This window comes from Arvicola amphibius, chromosome 5 (assembly GCF_903992535.2).
Source record: "Arvicola amphibius chromosome 5, mArvAmp1.2, whole genome shotgun sequence".
Classification (NCBI taxonomy): domain Eukaryota; kingdom Metazoa; phylum Chordata; class Mammalia; order Rodentia; family Cricetidae; genus Arvicola; species Arvicola amphibius.
This window is the reverse complement of record NC_052051.1, coordinates 54,892,857-54,909,169: the sequence shown is the minus strand read 5'-3', so window position 1 is coordinate 54,909,169 and position 16,313 is coordinate 54,892,857. Positions and strand designations below refer to the sequence as shown.

The following is a 16,313-nucleotide window of genomic DNA, read 5'->3' as shown; positions in this document are numbered from 1 at the left end:
GATGGGGATAAAAAATTACTTTTAGTGCTGGAAGGTGGTGTACACTCTAATCTCAGCATTCTAGAGGCAGAGGCAGGTCTATCTGTCTACAGAGCTAGGTTCAGGAGACCCAGGACTATACAAAGAAACCCTGTCTCAAAAAACAAAAAACCTCATCTATTTCTGTCATTCAAACTCTTTGGTGGAAAAGGGTACTCTTATGGAGATAGAAGAATGGTTAAAGGATATACTTCTTTGCAAGATTTTTCTAATCCCTTAGAGTATATTACCAACTGAATATTGTAAAACATCCAAGTCCTAAACTAAAGACAATGAGCCACCATTCTTAATTTCTGCTTCTGCCTCTTTTCATATAAGTGCCTTACTGAGACTATTGACCGCAAAAAGTCAAAATATTTGTTCAAAACAAAACAAAAAATATCCAGGCAGTTGTGGTACACACCTTTAATCACAGCACTCACGAGGCAGGTGGACCTGTGAGTTTGAAGCCAGCTTGGTCTACAGAGTGAGCTCCAGGACAGCCAGGGCTATACATAAAAACCCTATCTGGAAAAACCAAAAGGGGGGGTGGGGGAGAAGCATCCTTGAGGATCATGATGGCCATATCTACTTATGGTCCAGAGTTGAGATTTTCTGCTTACATGCATGTGCTAGTATTTCCTATGAGTTCAGCAACTGTAGGAATTGGAATAGGTTGGCTATCTAGCATAAGATGGTAAGCCATCTGTCACAGAGTCAACTCTCTGTAGCTTCATGTCCCACATCCATCCATTTAACCATAGATCAAAAGATATACAAGCAAAAATTTCTTGTAATTATTTATACATAATTAAATCATCTCTAGAGAAATTTAAAGAATACAGGAGGGGGAAAATAAAACCCTAAGAATCTATTTAATAAGATAGATGTAGTTGTAAGACTGTGCCATTATGTATTAAGCAGTGGTTGACCACAGTGTATTTCCATATTTGTGGACCTGCACTGATCCTATTGCAAAAGACAAAGGGTAAGTCAGGCTTTGGAGGGCATGAGAATCACCCCAGGCCAAACCTGTTCCTGGCCAGGTTGGGAGCTGAGTATTTTTACCTCTAAAAAGTCCCAGGTACACTGGCTACTGGTCCACAGAACACACACCTACTATAACCCAGAAGACTGTTTATGGTTAAAAGGAAGTTTTGAGATAAATCAGGCATCCCCAAAAAGAGTACTTATGTACAGAAAGGAGAATGACTAGTCCCCTATCTAGCTCTTTAGCTGCCTGTCTTTATCATCAGCCGTTCGAGCAAGTTTCTCTGCGTGCACCTTAAGGCTTGCTTCATAGCTGAGTCCTGCAATTTGAACAGCAAGCTTTCCCAAACAATATAAGAATTGGCTGTTAGCCTACTGCTCACCTTTACCAGGGCTCGCAGCTTTCTGGGGGCAGGGCTGTGGTTCAACCACACCCTTGTAATACTGACCTTTAAGAACAGAAAAAGAAAAAGAAAATTTATGACTGTCTATGGGTTTGAAGCTCAGTGGTAGAGTAATTCCCTAGGCTTGATACCAGTACTGACAGAACTGAGCAGTCTAAGTTTGTGGTTAATGTATGAGGCAAGGCCCCTGGGCCAAATCCTAGACCTGGAAAAACACTTTTGATGCTCAAGCATTTTATGGAGATAAGTGGGGCTGTTTGGCAGTTGAAAGCATTTGCTGCTCTTCCAAAGGACCCAGGTTCAATTCCCAGCATCCACATGGCAGTTCACAACTATCTGTAACTCCAGTTCTAGGGGATCAGAAACCTTCACACAGACATACATGCAGGGAAAACCCCAATGTACATTAAATCTTTTTTTTAATAAAAATGAATTAAGGGAAGGAGATGATACACCAATGGATAAGTGAGTTTAAGTTTAGAGAAGCTTAACTTTCCTTAGGTCAGAAGTCTTTTTGACAGCAGCAAACTAAGATATGCTGCATACAAATATTTTACATGTGGCTTCAAGATTTATCACTGAGAACCTTCTGATACTTCCATTAAAGCCCAAGTCTTACTCCCCAAAAGAAAAAGCCCACTATTTTTTAGGGGATAAAAGCACATTATCAAAATACTGTCTTCTTAAAAATCAATGGTTCCAGAGGCTATCAAAATGGCTTGGTGCCAAGCCTTATGACCTGAATTTAAGCCCTGGGATCCATGTGGCGGAAGAACTGACTCCAAGAAGTTCTCCGACCTCTAGAAGTGTGCCATAGCACTTATATGCAGACATGCTAAGTGCAATAAAAATAATTTTTTAAAAATCACCTGCCCATTTATAGAAACGAGGTCTTGACAACTATAACCCAGAAGACTGCTTTTGATCAAAAGTAAGTTCTGAGATAAATCAGACATTCCAGGGTCAACAATACAGATATCACCAAAGCTACCAGCCACGTGGGCCAGCCTAGACAGCAGGGAATATGTCGATAGTAGATGGCAATAGTTCATAGCAGATTGTATCTCTAAGACTGGGTCTCAGCATCAAAGAATGCAAGCATCATGAAGAGACAAGGCAGTTCACTCACTGCAATGCACAAGGCCTGCTTTAAGAAAGGGGATAAAAGCAGGGGAAAATAGCCATCAAGACCTTGTTAAAAGATTTATTTATAAAAGACCCAAACCCCCTAATTTTCTACACCATGCTTGGTCTGAGGACTAAGTCCCTGCAAAGAGGTGAAGGTCCACGTAAGACCAAGTTTCACATAGGTGTGTCCTACCTTATTAATAGGCTGTCAATATTTGGGGGTAGGGTGACAGTCCAGCTTCTGTAGGTGAGAAAATGTAGACTTCCAAATCCTTGTTTTGTTAACTTTCTCAAGTAAAGCAGTCCTTTGCCTATCAAGATTTCTCAGAATAAGTTTTAAGAAATGCTGGAATAGCAGCAACTTGAGGCTTGAAATGCACTGACCAGCATACATGCATTTCATTTAGCATCCAAACGAGAAACTCCAGCCTTACTTCTGCTCCAAGATTGGAGCCTAGGCTTTTCCACTGTGACTCTGAATCCGATTCTCCTTCTTCTAGACTTCAGGTGTTGAGGCCCTTGTCTGTGGATGCTCTGCAGCTACACACTTCCTTCACTTAGAAGCAGTAAGCCTGATTACTGGTATGGCCACTCTTGCCCCAGCAAGGCGTACAGTGGGCTCTTGAGCCTCCTTCTGAGGCACAGGAGGCAGGTTCTGGAGTCATGCCCAAGAGGGCTGCTTCCCAGCCCTAGCTTTGGGCCAGCACTGTTCCACGGTTTGGTTGCATAAGTTCACAAGCTCTTAGCTGGGGTTCTAGCAGATGGGGCTCAGCTAAGAACAAGCGAAATAGTGTTGATAATTCTTCTGAGAAGTCCTGAAACAAGTAGAAAGGTTAAGAGAAAAGAATTCCAGATGGTCTGCCCTTTCTAAGTCAGCCCAACAAGCTCTCACAGACAGTGGAGAGACTGACAGCCCAGGCATTTCATCCAATGCCTTCTATGAAAAAATCAATAGAAACTTGCCCAGATTAGCAAGCTAAGGCTTAAGTTCTAGCAGGGAGAGTGGACTCTGACAGGAAGCTGAGGCACAAAGTCTTAATCTTATTTTATGGTTTGCTCTCAATCACGAGAACATTTTAAACGTAAGCTGAAATCTGAGCTTCAAATCCTGAATATTCACTGTGCTGTGCTGCTTTCCAATTGTCCTTCTCCTTTGGTCTTCTGAGTCTCGCAAAGTAGCCACACAGATCAAACCCAATACTGGAAACACTTGGCATGTAGCTGCCAGCTATATGGACCCACAACTGAAATCCCAGCACTCAGCAAGCAGAAGGAATGCAAGCTTGTGGTTAGCCTGGGCTACACAGGCAATCTTTAGGACAAATGAGACATTTTCTCTCTTCATATAAGACCAAGAGATTAAGACTCCTTACCCCTGGCCACTGGGCCTCATTAAGGCTGCCCAAACAGGCTTCTATCTCCAGCTGTCCCATGAGATTCTTTTCTACCAGCTCCCGGAGTAAGAACAGTAGCAGGTCCCACTGCAAAACACCACAGAGAAGGTCAAAAGTTGTCAAGACCACACACAGTACTCTTAACAGTAGGGACTGAGGACTGGACAGTAGTCCCAAGAGGTTAGAGAGATGGCTCGGCATGCTGTTAAGGCACTTGCTGCACCTGGGCAATGGTGGTGGCACACGCCTTTAAACCCAGCACTTAGGAGGCAGAGTCAAGCAGACCTCTGAGTTCGAGAACACCCTGGTTGGTATATAGGGCAAGTTCCAGGACAGCCAGAGCTACATAGAGAAACCCTGTCTTAAAAAACAAAACAAAAACATTGGGATGAAGCACTGAACAATGTTAAGAACATGCCTTGCAGGGATGAAGAGAGAGAGCTCAGTAAAGTGCCTGATGTGCAAACATAATGGCCTGGGTTTGGAAACCTGTGTTTGTTTATCTGTAGCCTGAGTGCTGGGGGAGCTAGAGATAGGAAAATTCTAAAAGCCCAATACCCTCCTAGTTTATCCAATTAATGACCTTCAGATTTAGCATGAACAGTGCTCACTAACAAGTACAGCCCACACATAACAGAATCCCCTTAACACACACAACATGAGTGGAGGAGCTAGGTAGGCATGATAGCTCACATCTGTAATCAGCACCTGGGAGGCAGAGGCAGGAAGAACGCTGCGGACTAGAGTGAGATCCTATTTGAAAATCCATACACATGGGCCTAGAGAGATGGTCATAGGTTAAGAGCACTTGTTTGGCAAATTCAATTCTCAGTACTGACATGGTGGTTCATAGCCACCATAGGTCTAAGGGATTCCAAAACATATGCACATAGTATACATACATGCGTGCTGGCAAAAACTTCGTACACATAAAATCTATCTAACCTCCCACCCCAAAAGAAACCGAAACTACAGGCAGAGGACCTGTGCCTGACTTACCTCCCTTGGCCGAGTATCTGCCAGAAGCCCCAAATTTCTTGGGCTGAGTAAAAGCTGTAGTGGAACTGGCCCCTGGAAGTCATCCTTCCATAAGGAAAGCAGCATGTGCAGAAGCCTTCGAGCCTGTCCTCGCTCTAGCCTGTGCTGTGTTGGGGGCCCTAGGATGGGGATCTGGTCTGCAACTACAGAAAGAAAAAGTTTAAATGGAGGCAGAAGCGCATGCCCCATGCTCTTAATCTTGTTTGTACCTAACCTTGGGGTTTGAGGAATGTGGCATGAGGGATTTAATGGAAAAAGAACCATACCCAGGAGGGAAGCTAACTCCACAGAGCACTTGGCCAGATGCTGCTCAGCAGTTGGGCACAGGAACTACAGGGGAAAAGGGGAGACATGAACATCATTCTTACTAGTCTAAGGACTGGCCCTAAGCCAATGTGGCTCATGCCACATCTCACCTGGCGGCACCGCAGTGACTGGCCCAGCTGGTTTAGGAGCTGTTCCAGATGCTCTGGGGAAACTCCCTCCTCAGGGTCCCGAGGCCCCGCAGCCAGGGAGAGCACATCCTGTAGAGAGCAGTGTTGAGACCTTATGCCAGGCTGACAGAAACTTGGTTTGGGATGGAAATCAGCCGGTGGAGAGAGGCAGAAGGAAAAGAGCCCAAGCGGGTGAAGCAACTGGGTCAACGTGTTCTTAGGGCTAAGGCTCAGGCAGTATAGCACAGCTAGGATAAACAATTATGTTGACAACCCGGGAAGTAGATGAAGTGATAAGCCTACAGACTGTGTGCTGCCAGAGAGCTCCAAAGATGTTACTCACCTCGAGACAAAACTAACCAATTCCCAGAAGGCATCTTAAAACATTAGAGAAACTGTCCTATTTAGAGTCTTAACACCTTCTCAGACATCTCAAAATAAGAAATCTTCTGCATATCGAGAAGTGTTATCTAGCCTGACACCTTTCCCTCTCCTTCCTACAGTCCCCACCGAGGGACTTTGTTTTCTAGTCTCTATTCTACATCTTTATTCCCAGACCACTAGATAGTATTTTAGTCCTTGGGAGTCTCAAGGCCTAAATATTGCTCCAAGCATTCATCTCTGCTTTGATACCAAAAATGCAGTCAGATACTTTATAAACAAACGGATATGACTGCATTCAATAAAACTTTATTTACAAAACCAAATCATTTTGGACCATGTTTTTGGTTTTTGCTGATCCTTCCTCTATAATAGAGTCAGTCCCCAGCCCCTACACCAAGGAATAATATGTAAAGCTTACACTATCTACTTGTTTTATAAATTTTTAAGACAGTCTTATTTAAGTTGACCAGACTGGTCTAGTTCTGTGATCCTTCTGCCCCAGCCTCCAGAATAGCTGAGAATCCAAGTCTCATTATCCATTAGAATGGACAGTTTATGCGTAATAGCTAGCATTATCACCCACATGGAAGAATAGTACAGAAACCACATCCAGACACTGAAATGCCCCCCCTCCAAATTTTTTCCACTATATTTTACAGCCATTTCTACCACATATATATGATGCATTTAGTTAAAAACTTTAGATCTGGCCTGTTGTTGTGACATACACCTTTAATCTCAGTGCTGGGAAGGCAGACATAGGTGGATCTCTGTACGTCTGAAGTTAAATTGGTATGCACAGTGAGTTCTAGGCCAGCCAGAGCTACATAGTAGTACCCTGTCTCAAAAAAAAACAACCCTTTAGATCTAACTTTTTGGGTGATTCTAGAACAAAAGTCTTAGGAAAACCAATTCAGCTTTGCTCTATGTAATCCCATTCAGTATGGAAAGAAACAGAAACCAGCAAGACAACACACAAAGCTTCTATACAAATCCTGAAGCCAATGTGAAAAAAGAAATAAGCAGCAGGGAGAGGGAGTGAGAAAGCCAAAAGGAGTAGGGTAGCTGTGTACTTTTATCTCGGAGATGAGGTGGGAGGGGAGGGGAGCATGGTGCTCACAGGCTCGGGAGCAGCCCCTCCGCTCCACCCGGGCAGTTGGCTCAGGACCCTGGGCTCGTAGCATGCGACTCACGGCTGCTTTCACCTCCCTTCTAATCAGCGCTGCCAGGCAGAGGGAGAACAAGAATGGAGTCACTAGAGTGTTCCCTTGCATGGGCTTGCCATGACAACCCACACCTTTCACTGGCTCTAACTGGCTCGCCTAATCTCCCACAAACTGCTCAATACCTTGCCCGTCCACCTTTAAAAACTCGGTTCAGTCATTCCTTTCCTAGATCTCACCTGTAATGTTGGCTGACAACCAAGAGCAGGCTTTCTCTGTTGCAAGCCCCACAGCAATGTTCTCTGCACTGTTTAGAACCTGTGGCAGAGAAGGACTGCTGAGTCAGGGATTTGGGAAGGTGGGTACAACATTAGATGCTATAGTTCAAGACCCACCCTACCCTACAGCAGCCTCACACAGGTGCATGTGTACACATATGAGCACATGCATGCATGCCTACTGGCCTGCTAACTGCAGGCTTCCTTCCTACGTACAGCAGCTGGAGTTTCTTCTGGCAGCAGTGCTCGCACAGCAATGGGGCTCTTCTTTTGGCAAAACCTGAGAAAAGACAGGAGGAGGTCAACATCTAGGTATTGTAGACTGACTTACAAAGTAAATGCCCAAGAGCACCAGGTCTATGACCTGAAAACTCTATCTCAGAAGGAAGTGCTGTCCATTCTCCTGCCCTACAACAGATGCTGGAGGAAGGAGAAACCCACCCATTAGCCATACATTACATACACTCTTCCAACTTAATATCTGGACTTTGTACCCAAAGACATAACCCTTCAGAAAAGGGATCAGAGCAAAGGAGTGAAAAGAAAAGAAATGGACAAGAGGGATGTGAAAGGACAGGGAAAAAGATCTAAAGGAAGCTGGGTGTGGTAGCTCATGCCTATAATCTCAGCACTTAGGACTTTGGGGCCAGGTCAGCCTAGACTAGACAGAGTAAGACCTTGTCTCAAGAAACAAAAAGCTAGCTGGGTGGTGGTGGCGCACGCCTTTAATCCCAGCAGAGGCAGGTAGATCTCTGTGAGTTCAAAGCCAGCCTGATCTACAAGAGCTAGTTCCAGGACAGGCTCCAAAAGCTACAGAGAAACCTTGTCTCGGAAAACAAAACAAACAAACAAACAAACAAAAAAAAAGAAACAGAAAGTTAACAAAAACCAAGAGGAGACTTCAGGAGATTAGGAGAGTCAAATAGATCGCCAGTTCTTACTCCCGCCCCTGGGTCAATGCTTGAGCCCCATGGGGGCACAGTTGAGAACACAAGAATTCCAACAGCTGGGCTGGGTCTCCCCATTGCTTTCTCTGCGTCGCCAGCTGCTCCTGAAGAAGTGACTCGGCTTGATGCACCAGATCTGCCACCAGCGTTGCCCTTTATCAGAGAGAACAAAGTTTTTTTTTTTTTTTTGGGGGGGGGGGCAGTTAGCTGGGTTAAGAGGAAAGGGGCTACAAACAGAGAAATTTGGTCAAAATGCCCTTCAAAGGATATAATTTCAGCCTCTTGACTCCCCCAGGCGAATTTGCTCAGTTTGGCAACTAGATGCTAAGAATTTAAAGGAAGAAAATGATAAGGGATTAAGACTAGGACTCCTGGGGACTAGAGAGATAGCTCAGCAGTTAAGAGCACTGACTGCTTTTCCAGAGGACCCAGGTTCAATTCCCAGTACCCACATGACAGTTCACAACTGTCTGCAAATCTAGTTCCAAGGGATCTGATATCTTCACACCAATGCACATAAAGTTAAATAATTCATTAAAAAAAAGTCTTTAAAAAAAAAAAAAGACTAGGGCTCTCATTCCACTCTTACTTGATGTGTTTGACACAGTTCGATCCAATTCTTTCTGCCACAAATTCTACAGTCCTGCGCAGGGAGGGTGGCTGGTTGTGGAAAAAGGCCTGGGCAAGCTGAGCCTGGCAGGAGGTGAAGACAGTAGTAGTAGTACCATGAGGGTTCCCTTCTGCCTCCCCATTTCCCTACCCTCTGCCCTTACCTGCAACCCCTGGCTGGTCTTGGGAGGCAGGGTTCCTAGACTGGTGGTGGTAGTGGGAGTGATTTTCCTCACAAAACCCCCACTCCGCCCACTGCTGCCTGAAACCCAGGAAGCAAGCAGTTTCCGGAGTTCTCCTGTAGAGAATTCAAAGGTCTTAATTCCAAAATTACCACCCCCCTCTTCCAAACACCATAGCCTTTATGGAGCAAACAGGATGAAGTGCCCAGAGAGTCTAAGAACAAAGCAATGTGCTAAGGAGTCAGGTCTTCTTGGGTGTCCATGATAAGACATACATTGGCCACGGGAGACAGGGATGCTCACCAATGTAGGGGCAGCAGGTATACAGCAGCTGCTGGTCCACAACAGGCACACTGTCCTGCGGAAGAACAGGCCAGGTTTGGAAGGGGAAGGCAGTGCCCCTTTCCTCACAAATGCACAGAAATGGGGAGTCAAGCAGGAGAAACATCTTAAGTCTTTCCTAGTGTGTCTGCTGGTGGGCCTTTATCTAATTAAATAATTCCTGGTATTCACATGACCCTGGTTTGACCCCCAACACTCACCAAACCATGCTCTGAAGTAGCTGTGTCCACCTCAAAAGCATCTACCTGACCATCTTCTAGAAAGAACAAATCCTCAGGAACTGTCGGTATCTGGTAAGAGGAAGGCAGTTAGAGCTCCGCTGTCACTCTGAGACTTGTCATACTTTCTCATCTACTGGGGCCTCGGGTCAAGCAAGTTGTCTTCTGAAGCCATAGCAATATCCATCCCTCTCAGAACCTTCCTTTTCTGTCCCTGACTTGCCCAGACTACAGCTTTCCTGTCCTGCCACAGCAGTCACCCACTACCCTATCCAGCCCATCTATCTACCTGGAAAAGCCAGCCTAGGACAGCAAGCAGTAGCAGCTTGTTCAGGAAGCACATCTCCCCTTCATTCTCCTTCGATAAGATCAAACTCCTAAAATGTAAACAGAGGATATGAACAGACTTGTACCAAGGATAGAAGGAAGTAAATAAAAGCTATCACTGGGAAGGGAGTTCGCAAAAGCAGACCGAAATCACACTACTACTGAGAATACAAACAGGACCTCAGTGAGACTTGCACCTCACATCCTTCTTTGCTAGGCCGTAAGATTGACAGAAGGACCAACGGAACGGAAAATAACTATCACAGTCCTGCCTCTCCTGAGGCCGTTACGGCTGTGGAACCACAAAGACGTATAGATTTCTAGGCCCTCTTTATAAGTAACAGGGCTATGTAAATAAGTCTTGTTCTACTCACCGATATAAGTGCAGCAGGAGAGTAAAGACACTCCGGTAGTAGTCCAGCAAGGGGACAATGTGGTCAGCAAAAGAGAGGAACTCCACCAGCCAAGGCACAGTGAGTACTGCCCGGCGGGCCCACAACCCCTGCTGTAGCAAAGCCCGTATATCTAGGACAGGAGGGACCTGAGAAAGCCAGGATTTTGTCAATGAGCAGGCCCTTGAAAGGGGCTGACCACCCTCTAACCTGCCAGGTTTCTAGAATAGCCAAGGAAACCAGTCAGTCTCCACACTTAGCTGGTCTACCCAGGTCCTCCTTACCCAGAGATCTCCCATGCACTCACCTGGCTCCTGAGGGCCAGAATAGAGTCCTGAAGTTCACGGGTTGGGGGTGGTTCAGGTCCTCGGTATGGTAGGAAAGCCACAAAGCCCAGAAATTTAGCCAAAAGTCTAAGACTAAGAAGCACTACAGCAAATTGCCTCCTTTCACCCTGCATAAACAATCAAGTGAAACAATGTCCTTTGCGTAAGTCTTCTAGAACAATTTAAAATCCATTAAGTTTCCCTTAAACATATATCCTTTCCCTCCCCAATCAGACCCCATCGTCTCCCTTATTCTGTTTTCTAACCTGCCAATCCACATCTGACTCCCCATCTTCATCACCAGGCTCATGCTGAGGCAGGGGAAGGCCATTGAGTTCCCGAATCTTCAAGCTCAAACTATCCATAAGATGCTGATTAAAATGGAAGCTTGGGTGGGGGAAGAGCAAAAGATAAAATAAAAAAAATCACTGAAATATGTTTAAAAAAAAAGAAGAAGAAGAACTAGTGATTAGAAGAAGTACCCCAGAAAGGACTCACAAGGAAGATGGGGAGGCTAAAGGGAAATGGTATTACCTATGTGGGTGCAAGAACCAGAAGAAAGATGAGAGCCAGCAAATATAAATGATAGAACACAGAAATCACTTCCAGATATGTCCAGTGATTTGCCCTCTGGGGAAACCAAACCTTTCCTGGTCTCAGTCTTTCTCCTGGTGTGTCACAGGAGACCCTTACCTGCTGGCACTCATGATGAAATCCCTAAAGAAGCCTTGACAGCCTGGGAAGGTGGGGGGTGGGCAGGGACCCCCGCTGCTCTGAGGGGCTACAAGGCGTTCTTGGAGCTGCCGCAACCGTCCCAACTTGTCAGCTCCTAACATATTCAACACATCTGGAGCTTCACCCAGGACGGATCCCCCAGCACTGCCAGGGCTCTGACACATCTGAGATGTCCACAAAGGGAGGAGAGATAAAAAACAAAAACAAAAACAAACCCATGAAAAAGAAAGACTGAACAAAGTAAGTAAAAAATGGGCTTAGGATATAGCTCAGTGGGAAACACTTGCCTAGCATGAGTGAGACCTTAGGTATGAAAGAAAGAAAGTAACAAGCACTATGGAGGGTTTATCTTCTAAATTGAAAGGAGAAGAGACAGAAACTACAAAGCAAGCATTTACCTCAGGTCACTAGAAGTAGAATTTGAAAGGATCCTGACTATTAAGCTCTCTTAGTACCTTAGCACAAGTCAAGAAAGGAATGGTAGTTGAGAGGTTAGGTAAGAGCATGAGGTCAGAGAAGGCAGTTTCAACTACCAAAAGTAGAAATCCTTTTAAATTAAGCCAGAATCTAGCAGGTGGTCCATGTGGTCCCTAGTGCTAGCCTTAATCTATCTAGCTGCCCACATCTTTTGGCTGCCGCTGCAGTTGTTACCTGGAGAAGCTGTTTTTGGAAAAGCCGGACAAAGTGGCTGTGGCTGCAGGCTGCTGACAGTTGACTCATCATGGCTCTGAGGAGTAAGGGGCAGATATACAGCACATGGGAGGAGATAAACAACATATTCTGTCTGTTTACTGAAGACTGCCAGGAGGCCCACAAAGAAGAAAGCAAGATGTGTTTGTTCCCTTCACCACCAAGATTCCTCCAGGCTAGACAGACTTAACCCACCAAGAAATGCCCTCTCAGATCTTCAGGTCATGCTCAGTGACAGTGAACTCCGTGCTCAATGTGAGAGGGAAACAAGGACAAAGGACACTTGGTCAACAACCTGGTCATCTGCCTATGCAGCCTGGATCTATGAGCTTTGTCCCTTCCCAAGCATTTGTCACTGAGTCTGAGAAGCTACAGAGAGAAATCCTTTTTCATCTAGGTAGTTACCAACAACTAGAGACTGAGGAAGACACGGGGCAAAGCTTCCCAACAATCACCCTAAATATCAGTGGGTTGCTCCTCACTGTCAGAGCAAGGAGACAAACTGAGCAAGGGCAGAGCACCCACCTGATCCTGCTACCCAAGCCCTTCTCAAAATCCCAGCTGGGTTCCTCATGATGATCTTCCCACTCTCGGAGCACCTCATAGAACACATCCCTGAAAGATATGCAAGCTTGATCAGCTGAATCCCCGTTGCCTTTCACCCACTTCCCACAGCACTTTCCCTTGCTTGGAAGGTTTAAGATAGGCCTACCCACAGCCCATCCTTAACCTCCATAGTTCTCTACATGATGGTATGTTACAGACCCAGCAGCAGCACATCATAGGCATCTGTGGACAGGGAAAGTTGACCCTAAGATGGTTGGCTAAGCTCAGGGATTCAGGTCTGTGGACATGAAACAGAATGAAGCCAACAGGCTTTATGATGACTGTCAGAAAAGGCCTGACAGTACTAACCCACCACTTTTAGCGCCTAAGTCCTACTTCTATGACAATAAACTGCTTTCTATTCCCTCCTCAACAGGTCCCTTCTTTTCACCTCTGTTTTTTAAAAGTATGAAAGGCTCGATCACTGGAGAAGTTGGCACGATTGTCAGTTTCTGGCTGAAAGGAGACAGCTTGAGCAGAGGGTGGTATCACCAGAGAGACCTAAAACATGCCAACAACATTAGAAAATAAGACCTGCTGTAATCATGTTAGAAGACTTTACTCCTTATTCCTGTCCAGAGTTAGCCCACCTGACAGCACCATGAAGATTGTCTGAATTTACAAAATGTCTAGGCTACTAGGAACCTAAGTGGGGTGACTACCTTGGCAACACTGCCTTCATAAGCAGCTCGGAGGCGGCCTTGCAGAGCTGGAGAGAAGCACATCAGCCGCTCATTCTCAGCCAGCAGTTTCAAGGTCCCTTTGTCCAGGTAGGAGAGAACCCTGCAAAGACAGGAGCACATATGACTGAGACTGAATCACAGGCTACAAGCACAAAGTACACCTGACACACAAGGCAGTGTTTAAGCCTAAGTAAGTATGGCAAGGTTATAAGCTAAGGATTAATTTGATGAAGGTAAAGGGTGAAGAATAAGACCTCATGGAGCTGAGATCGAGAGAGCAAGCTAGGAACATAGACAGCTATAAACATAAGTCAGTCTCCACGTCTAATTATTACTATTCTTTTTTTTTGTCTTAAACAGGGCTCTTCACATGGCTGGCAAGCGCTCCACTGATTTATATACTTAGGCCCTTTGTCCCCCTCTTTGGTATTTATTATTTGGGACTATATCTCACTAAGATTCAAAGCTAGTTTTGCATTTTCTGCAACCTGGGCCGGTCTTTTAACTCGCAATCCAGGCTTGGCACCAGACCCAGCTATTTAATTTCTTTAGGGAAGAAACTCAGCCTTGACACAAAATTAAATGTTACAGGTGCCTTTAGTTCTAGTACTTGAGAGGCAGAGGATGGCAGATCTATGCAGGTTCAAGGCTAGTTTGGTCTACACAGGGAGTTCAAGGCCAGCCAAGGGCTACATAGTAAGCCTCTGTCTCAAAAGAACCAACCAACCAACCAGAAAATAGGTGAAAAAGGTCTAGGGCCATAGTATCTATGTTAAGCACAATCACGCATCCTGAATGGCTAGAAGCAGACAGACACGAGACTAAACACACCACCTCAGCTAGGAAAACTCACTGAAACTGGTGCTCCAGAACCTGCACCGCAAAGAAGACGCAGTCATGGATGCTCTGAAACAGGGGCGTTTCCAGGGGATCTAGGACAACAGCAAATGGTTAGTTAGAACTATCCCACCTGCAAACCTCAGTTCTCAAAATGAGACTTGCTTACTGACCTTGGGTGCCCTGACTTGAGTCAAGGTCACTATTCTTGGTGGCCACCATTCTCCGGGCAGTAAGGAGCTGAAGGACAAAGAAAAGCTCCAAGAAAAGGTTTGGTACCAGGTTCTCTAGATTAAAAAAAAAAAAAAGCCATAACATTGGACACCACTGACAACGTGCCTCACCCATTCTCTTACCCTGTAGTTGGCAAGCATACCCACCGCAGCTCCCTCTGCTCTTACCAGCAATGCACGAGGAGTAGATAAGGGCTACCAGTTCCAGGCGCTGTGGAGAAGACACTCGGGCTGGGTCAGCAGGTTCTGCTGTGAGGCTTCCTGTCCGACTGGGGATGGGAGACCCCAACTCTGGGATGGGACAGGCCGGGGTAGGTGACTGCTGCAGCTGCGTGGAGCTACGTGAACAGAGGGATGGCAGGATTACTCAGCCTGGCTTTCCAGCGACAGTCATACTCAAGTTCTGCCAAGAAGATATCAAGAGCCCAGGAAGCAAACCCAGAATCCCCAAGGGAGAAATCAAGTTCAGGAAAAATCCCTGCAAGTCCCGCACAAGAGGGAAGCTGACATCCCAGGTGGCGGCAAAGCCATACCGCGCCTTCCTGAGCATCTCCCGCTCCTCTTGCAGACTTCTGCACCCTGGGGGAAGGCCAAGGCCCCAAGGGCTAGTGTCCAGGGCTGAGGGTTGGGAACTGGGGACACAGCTGATTGGGGGTGAGGTGAAGCAGGTCTTGGGCTTGGAAAGCGACCGCTCTTCGCTCACCGGAGTTGGGTTGATCCTTCGAGAAGGCTTCGTCCTGCTGAGAATAATCACAGGTTTTTCTCACATCAGCCCACAACAGCAGGGCCCTTTCAGCCGCCCTCCACCCGCGGCCCCTCATTGTGGCTTCTTCCCTCTCAGCCTTCTAACCATCGCACTTTCTACTGTGGGGCGCCCAGCCCCGCTTTAGCGAATGTCTTGCAATAAGGGCCGATTCTCACCCTGCAGGGCCGGGAGGAACGGTGCCTACGGGAGGGAACTCCTCCAAGTTGCTGAGGTTTGGCGGATCAGAGAGCGAGTGTCTGGGGCTACCGGGGCTGCCTGAGCCCCGAGGCTTCCGGCCCCCGGCCCAGGGCGGGCTCTCGCCGCTGCCCCCCTCCTCCGGGCCCCCGGGGCCGCGACCTCCTCGTTCGCGGGACGGCCCCGGTCCCGGCCCCCGCCTGCGGCCCGCACGGCGGGCCAGTGGCGCCTCGGCAGCGGTGCTGAGGGGCTCGGCCGCAGGGAAAAGCTGGCTGCGCGCCCCACGGCCACCCCGTGGCTGGGCCCCCGACCTCCCTGGCAAGGCGGCCGAGGCGCCCGGGGTCTTGGCCGGGGTTGAGGGGCCCTGCGGGAGGACGCGGCTGCTTTGCTCCCTCAGGAAGTTCAGCAGGAACGGCACGAATTCCTTCCGCAGAGGCCGAAGCGCGCTCAGAGCGGCCACCTCGGAGTTATCCTGGGGAAGAAGCAGAGGTCGCGAGGCGAAAGGGTCAGCTGACAGCCCCGGCCGCCAGCCGCTCAGGCCGCAGGGTGGGCGGCCCGGCAGTGGCGCCCAGAGAAGCGCCCTAGGCGCGGGCCGTCAACCAGAGCCGGCTGGGAGAAGAGACTGAGGCAGCGTCCCCCGCGGGAAGCGCATTCCAGACAGGCCTGAGGACGCGTCGGCACTGTTACCTCCGAACTCGGGGTGCTGCGCGCGATCCACCGCACGGCGGCTGCGACCGGCACCTCTTCGCGCAGCAGCGACTCCAAAACGGCCGCCATCCCGGTCCTGGCGCTCTGAGGCTACTGCGCAGGCGCAGACGCGCCACGGGCGGCCGGGAGGGGCGGAGCCGGCAGCCCGGAGCGACCGTTGGGCGGCGGGGCGGGGCTTTGCGGGGTGGGGCCTGGCTCTGGCCGCCGGGGAAGGTTCTCGGCGCTCTCGGCCCTAGTCTACCGGCCCCGCCAGCGCAGGCCTGCGGGGCGCCGGGAGGCCCTGCCCTGACTGCCTGGCCCAGGAGCA

The 16,313-nt window shown here is 47.8% G+C and overlaps 1 protein-coding gene across 5 annotated transcripts; it reads right to left on the bottom strand.

Moving 5' to 3' along the window:
- Nucleotides 1–1,814: 1,814 nt before the first annotated feature.
- Nucleotides 1,815–16,079, bottom strand: Cdan1 (codanin 1). Of its 5 annotated transcripts, none has more exons than XM_038331875.1 (28): nt 15,986–16,079; nt 15,280–15,770; nt 14,892–15,098; nt 14,527–14,696; nt 14,299–14,412; nt 14,142–14,220; nt 13,268–13,388; nt 12,997–13,106; nt 12,525–12,614; nt 11,961–12,036; nt 11,268–11,473; nt 10,841–10,961; nt 10,556–10,702; nt 10,231–10,397; nt 9,819–9,906; nt 9,512–9,601; nt 9,273–9,327; nt 8,952–9,085; nt 8,768–8,871; nt 8,173–8,331; nt 7,448–7,511; nt 7,193–7,271; nt 6,864–7,012; nt 5,389–5,496; nt 5,239–5,302; nt 4,934–5,115; nt 3,914–4,021; nt 1,815–3,355 (listed from the first exon to the last, which is right to left on the bottom strand). In XM_038331875.1, exons 1-28 carry the CDS (start codon nt 16,073–16,075, stop codon nt 3,230–3,232), a joined length of 3,699 nt encoding a protein of 1,232 aa, XP_038187803.1. In that variant the 5' UTR covers nt 16,076–16,079; the 3' UTR covers nt 1,815–3,229. The 5 variants fall into 5 exon arrangements, 4 of the variants coding, with proteins under 4 accessions (XP_038187803.1, XP_038187804.1, XP_038187806.1 ...); XM_038331876.1 differs by having other exon boundaries at nt 14,892–15,095; XM_038331878.1 differs by lacking the exon at nt 1,815–3,355 and adding an exon at nt 4,643–4,713 and having other exon boundaries at nt 3,917–4,021.
- Nucleotides 16,080–16,313: the final 234 nt, after the last annotated feature.

What these genes read in the sequence shown, in the direction of transcription:
- Cdan1 (XM_038331875.1), bottom strand. Translation starts at nt 16,075, where the DNA reads ATGGCGGCCGTTTTGGAGTCGCTGCTGCGCGAAGAGGTGCCGGTCGCA. An exon ending in TTCATCATGAGTGCCAGCAG is followed by an intron (nt 10,962 to 11,267) that starts GTAAGGGTCTCC and finishes CCCCCACCCAAG; the next exon opens with CTTCCATTTTAATCAGCATC. An exon ending in ACCTCATCTCCGAGATAAAA is followed by an intron (nt 5,497 to 6,863) that starts GTACACAGCTAC and finishes TGCTCTCTACAG; the next exon opens with GATGTGCTCTCCCTGGCTGC.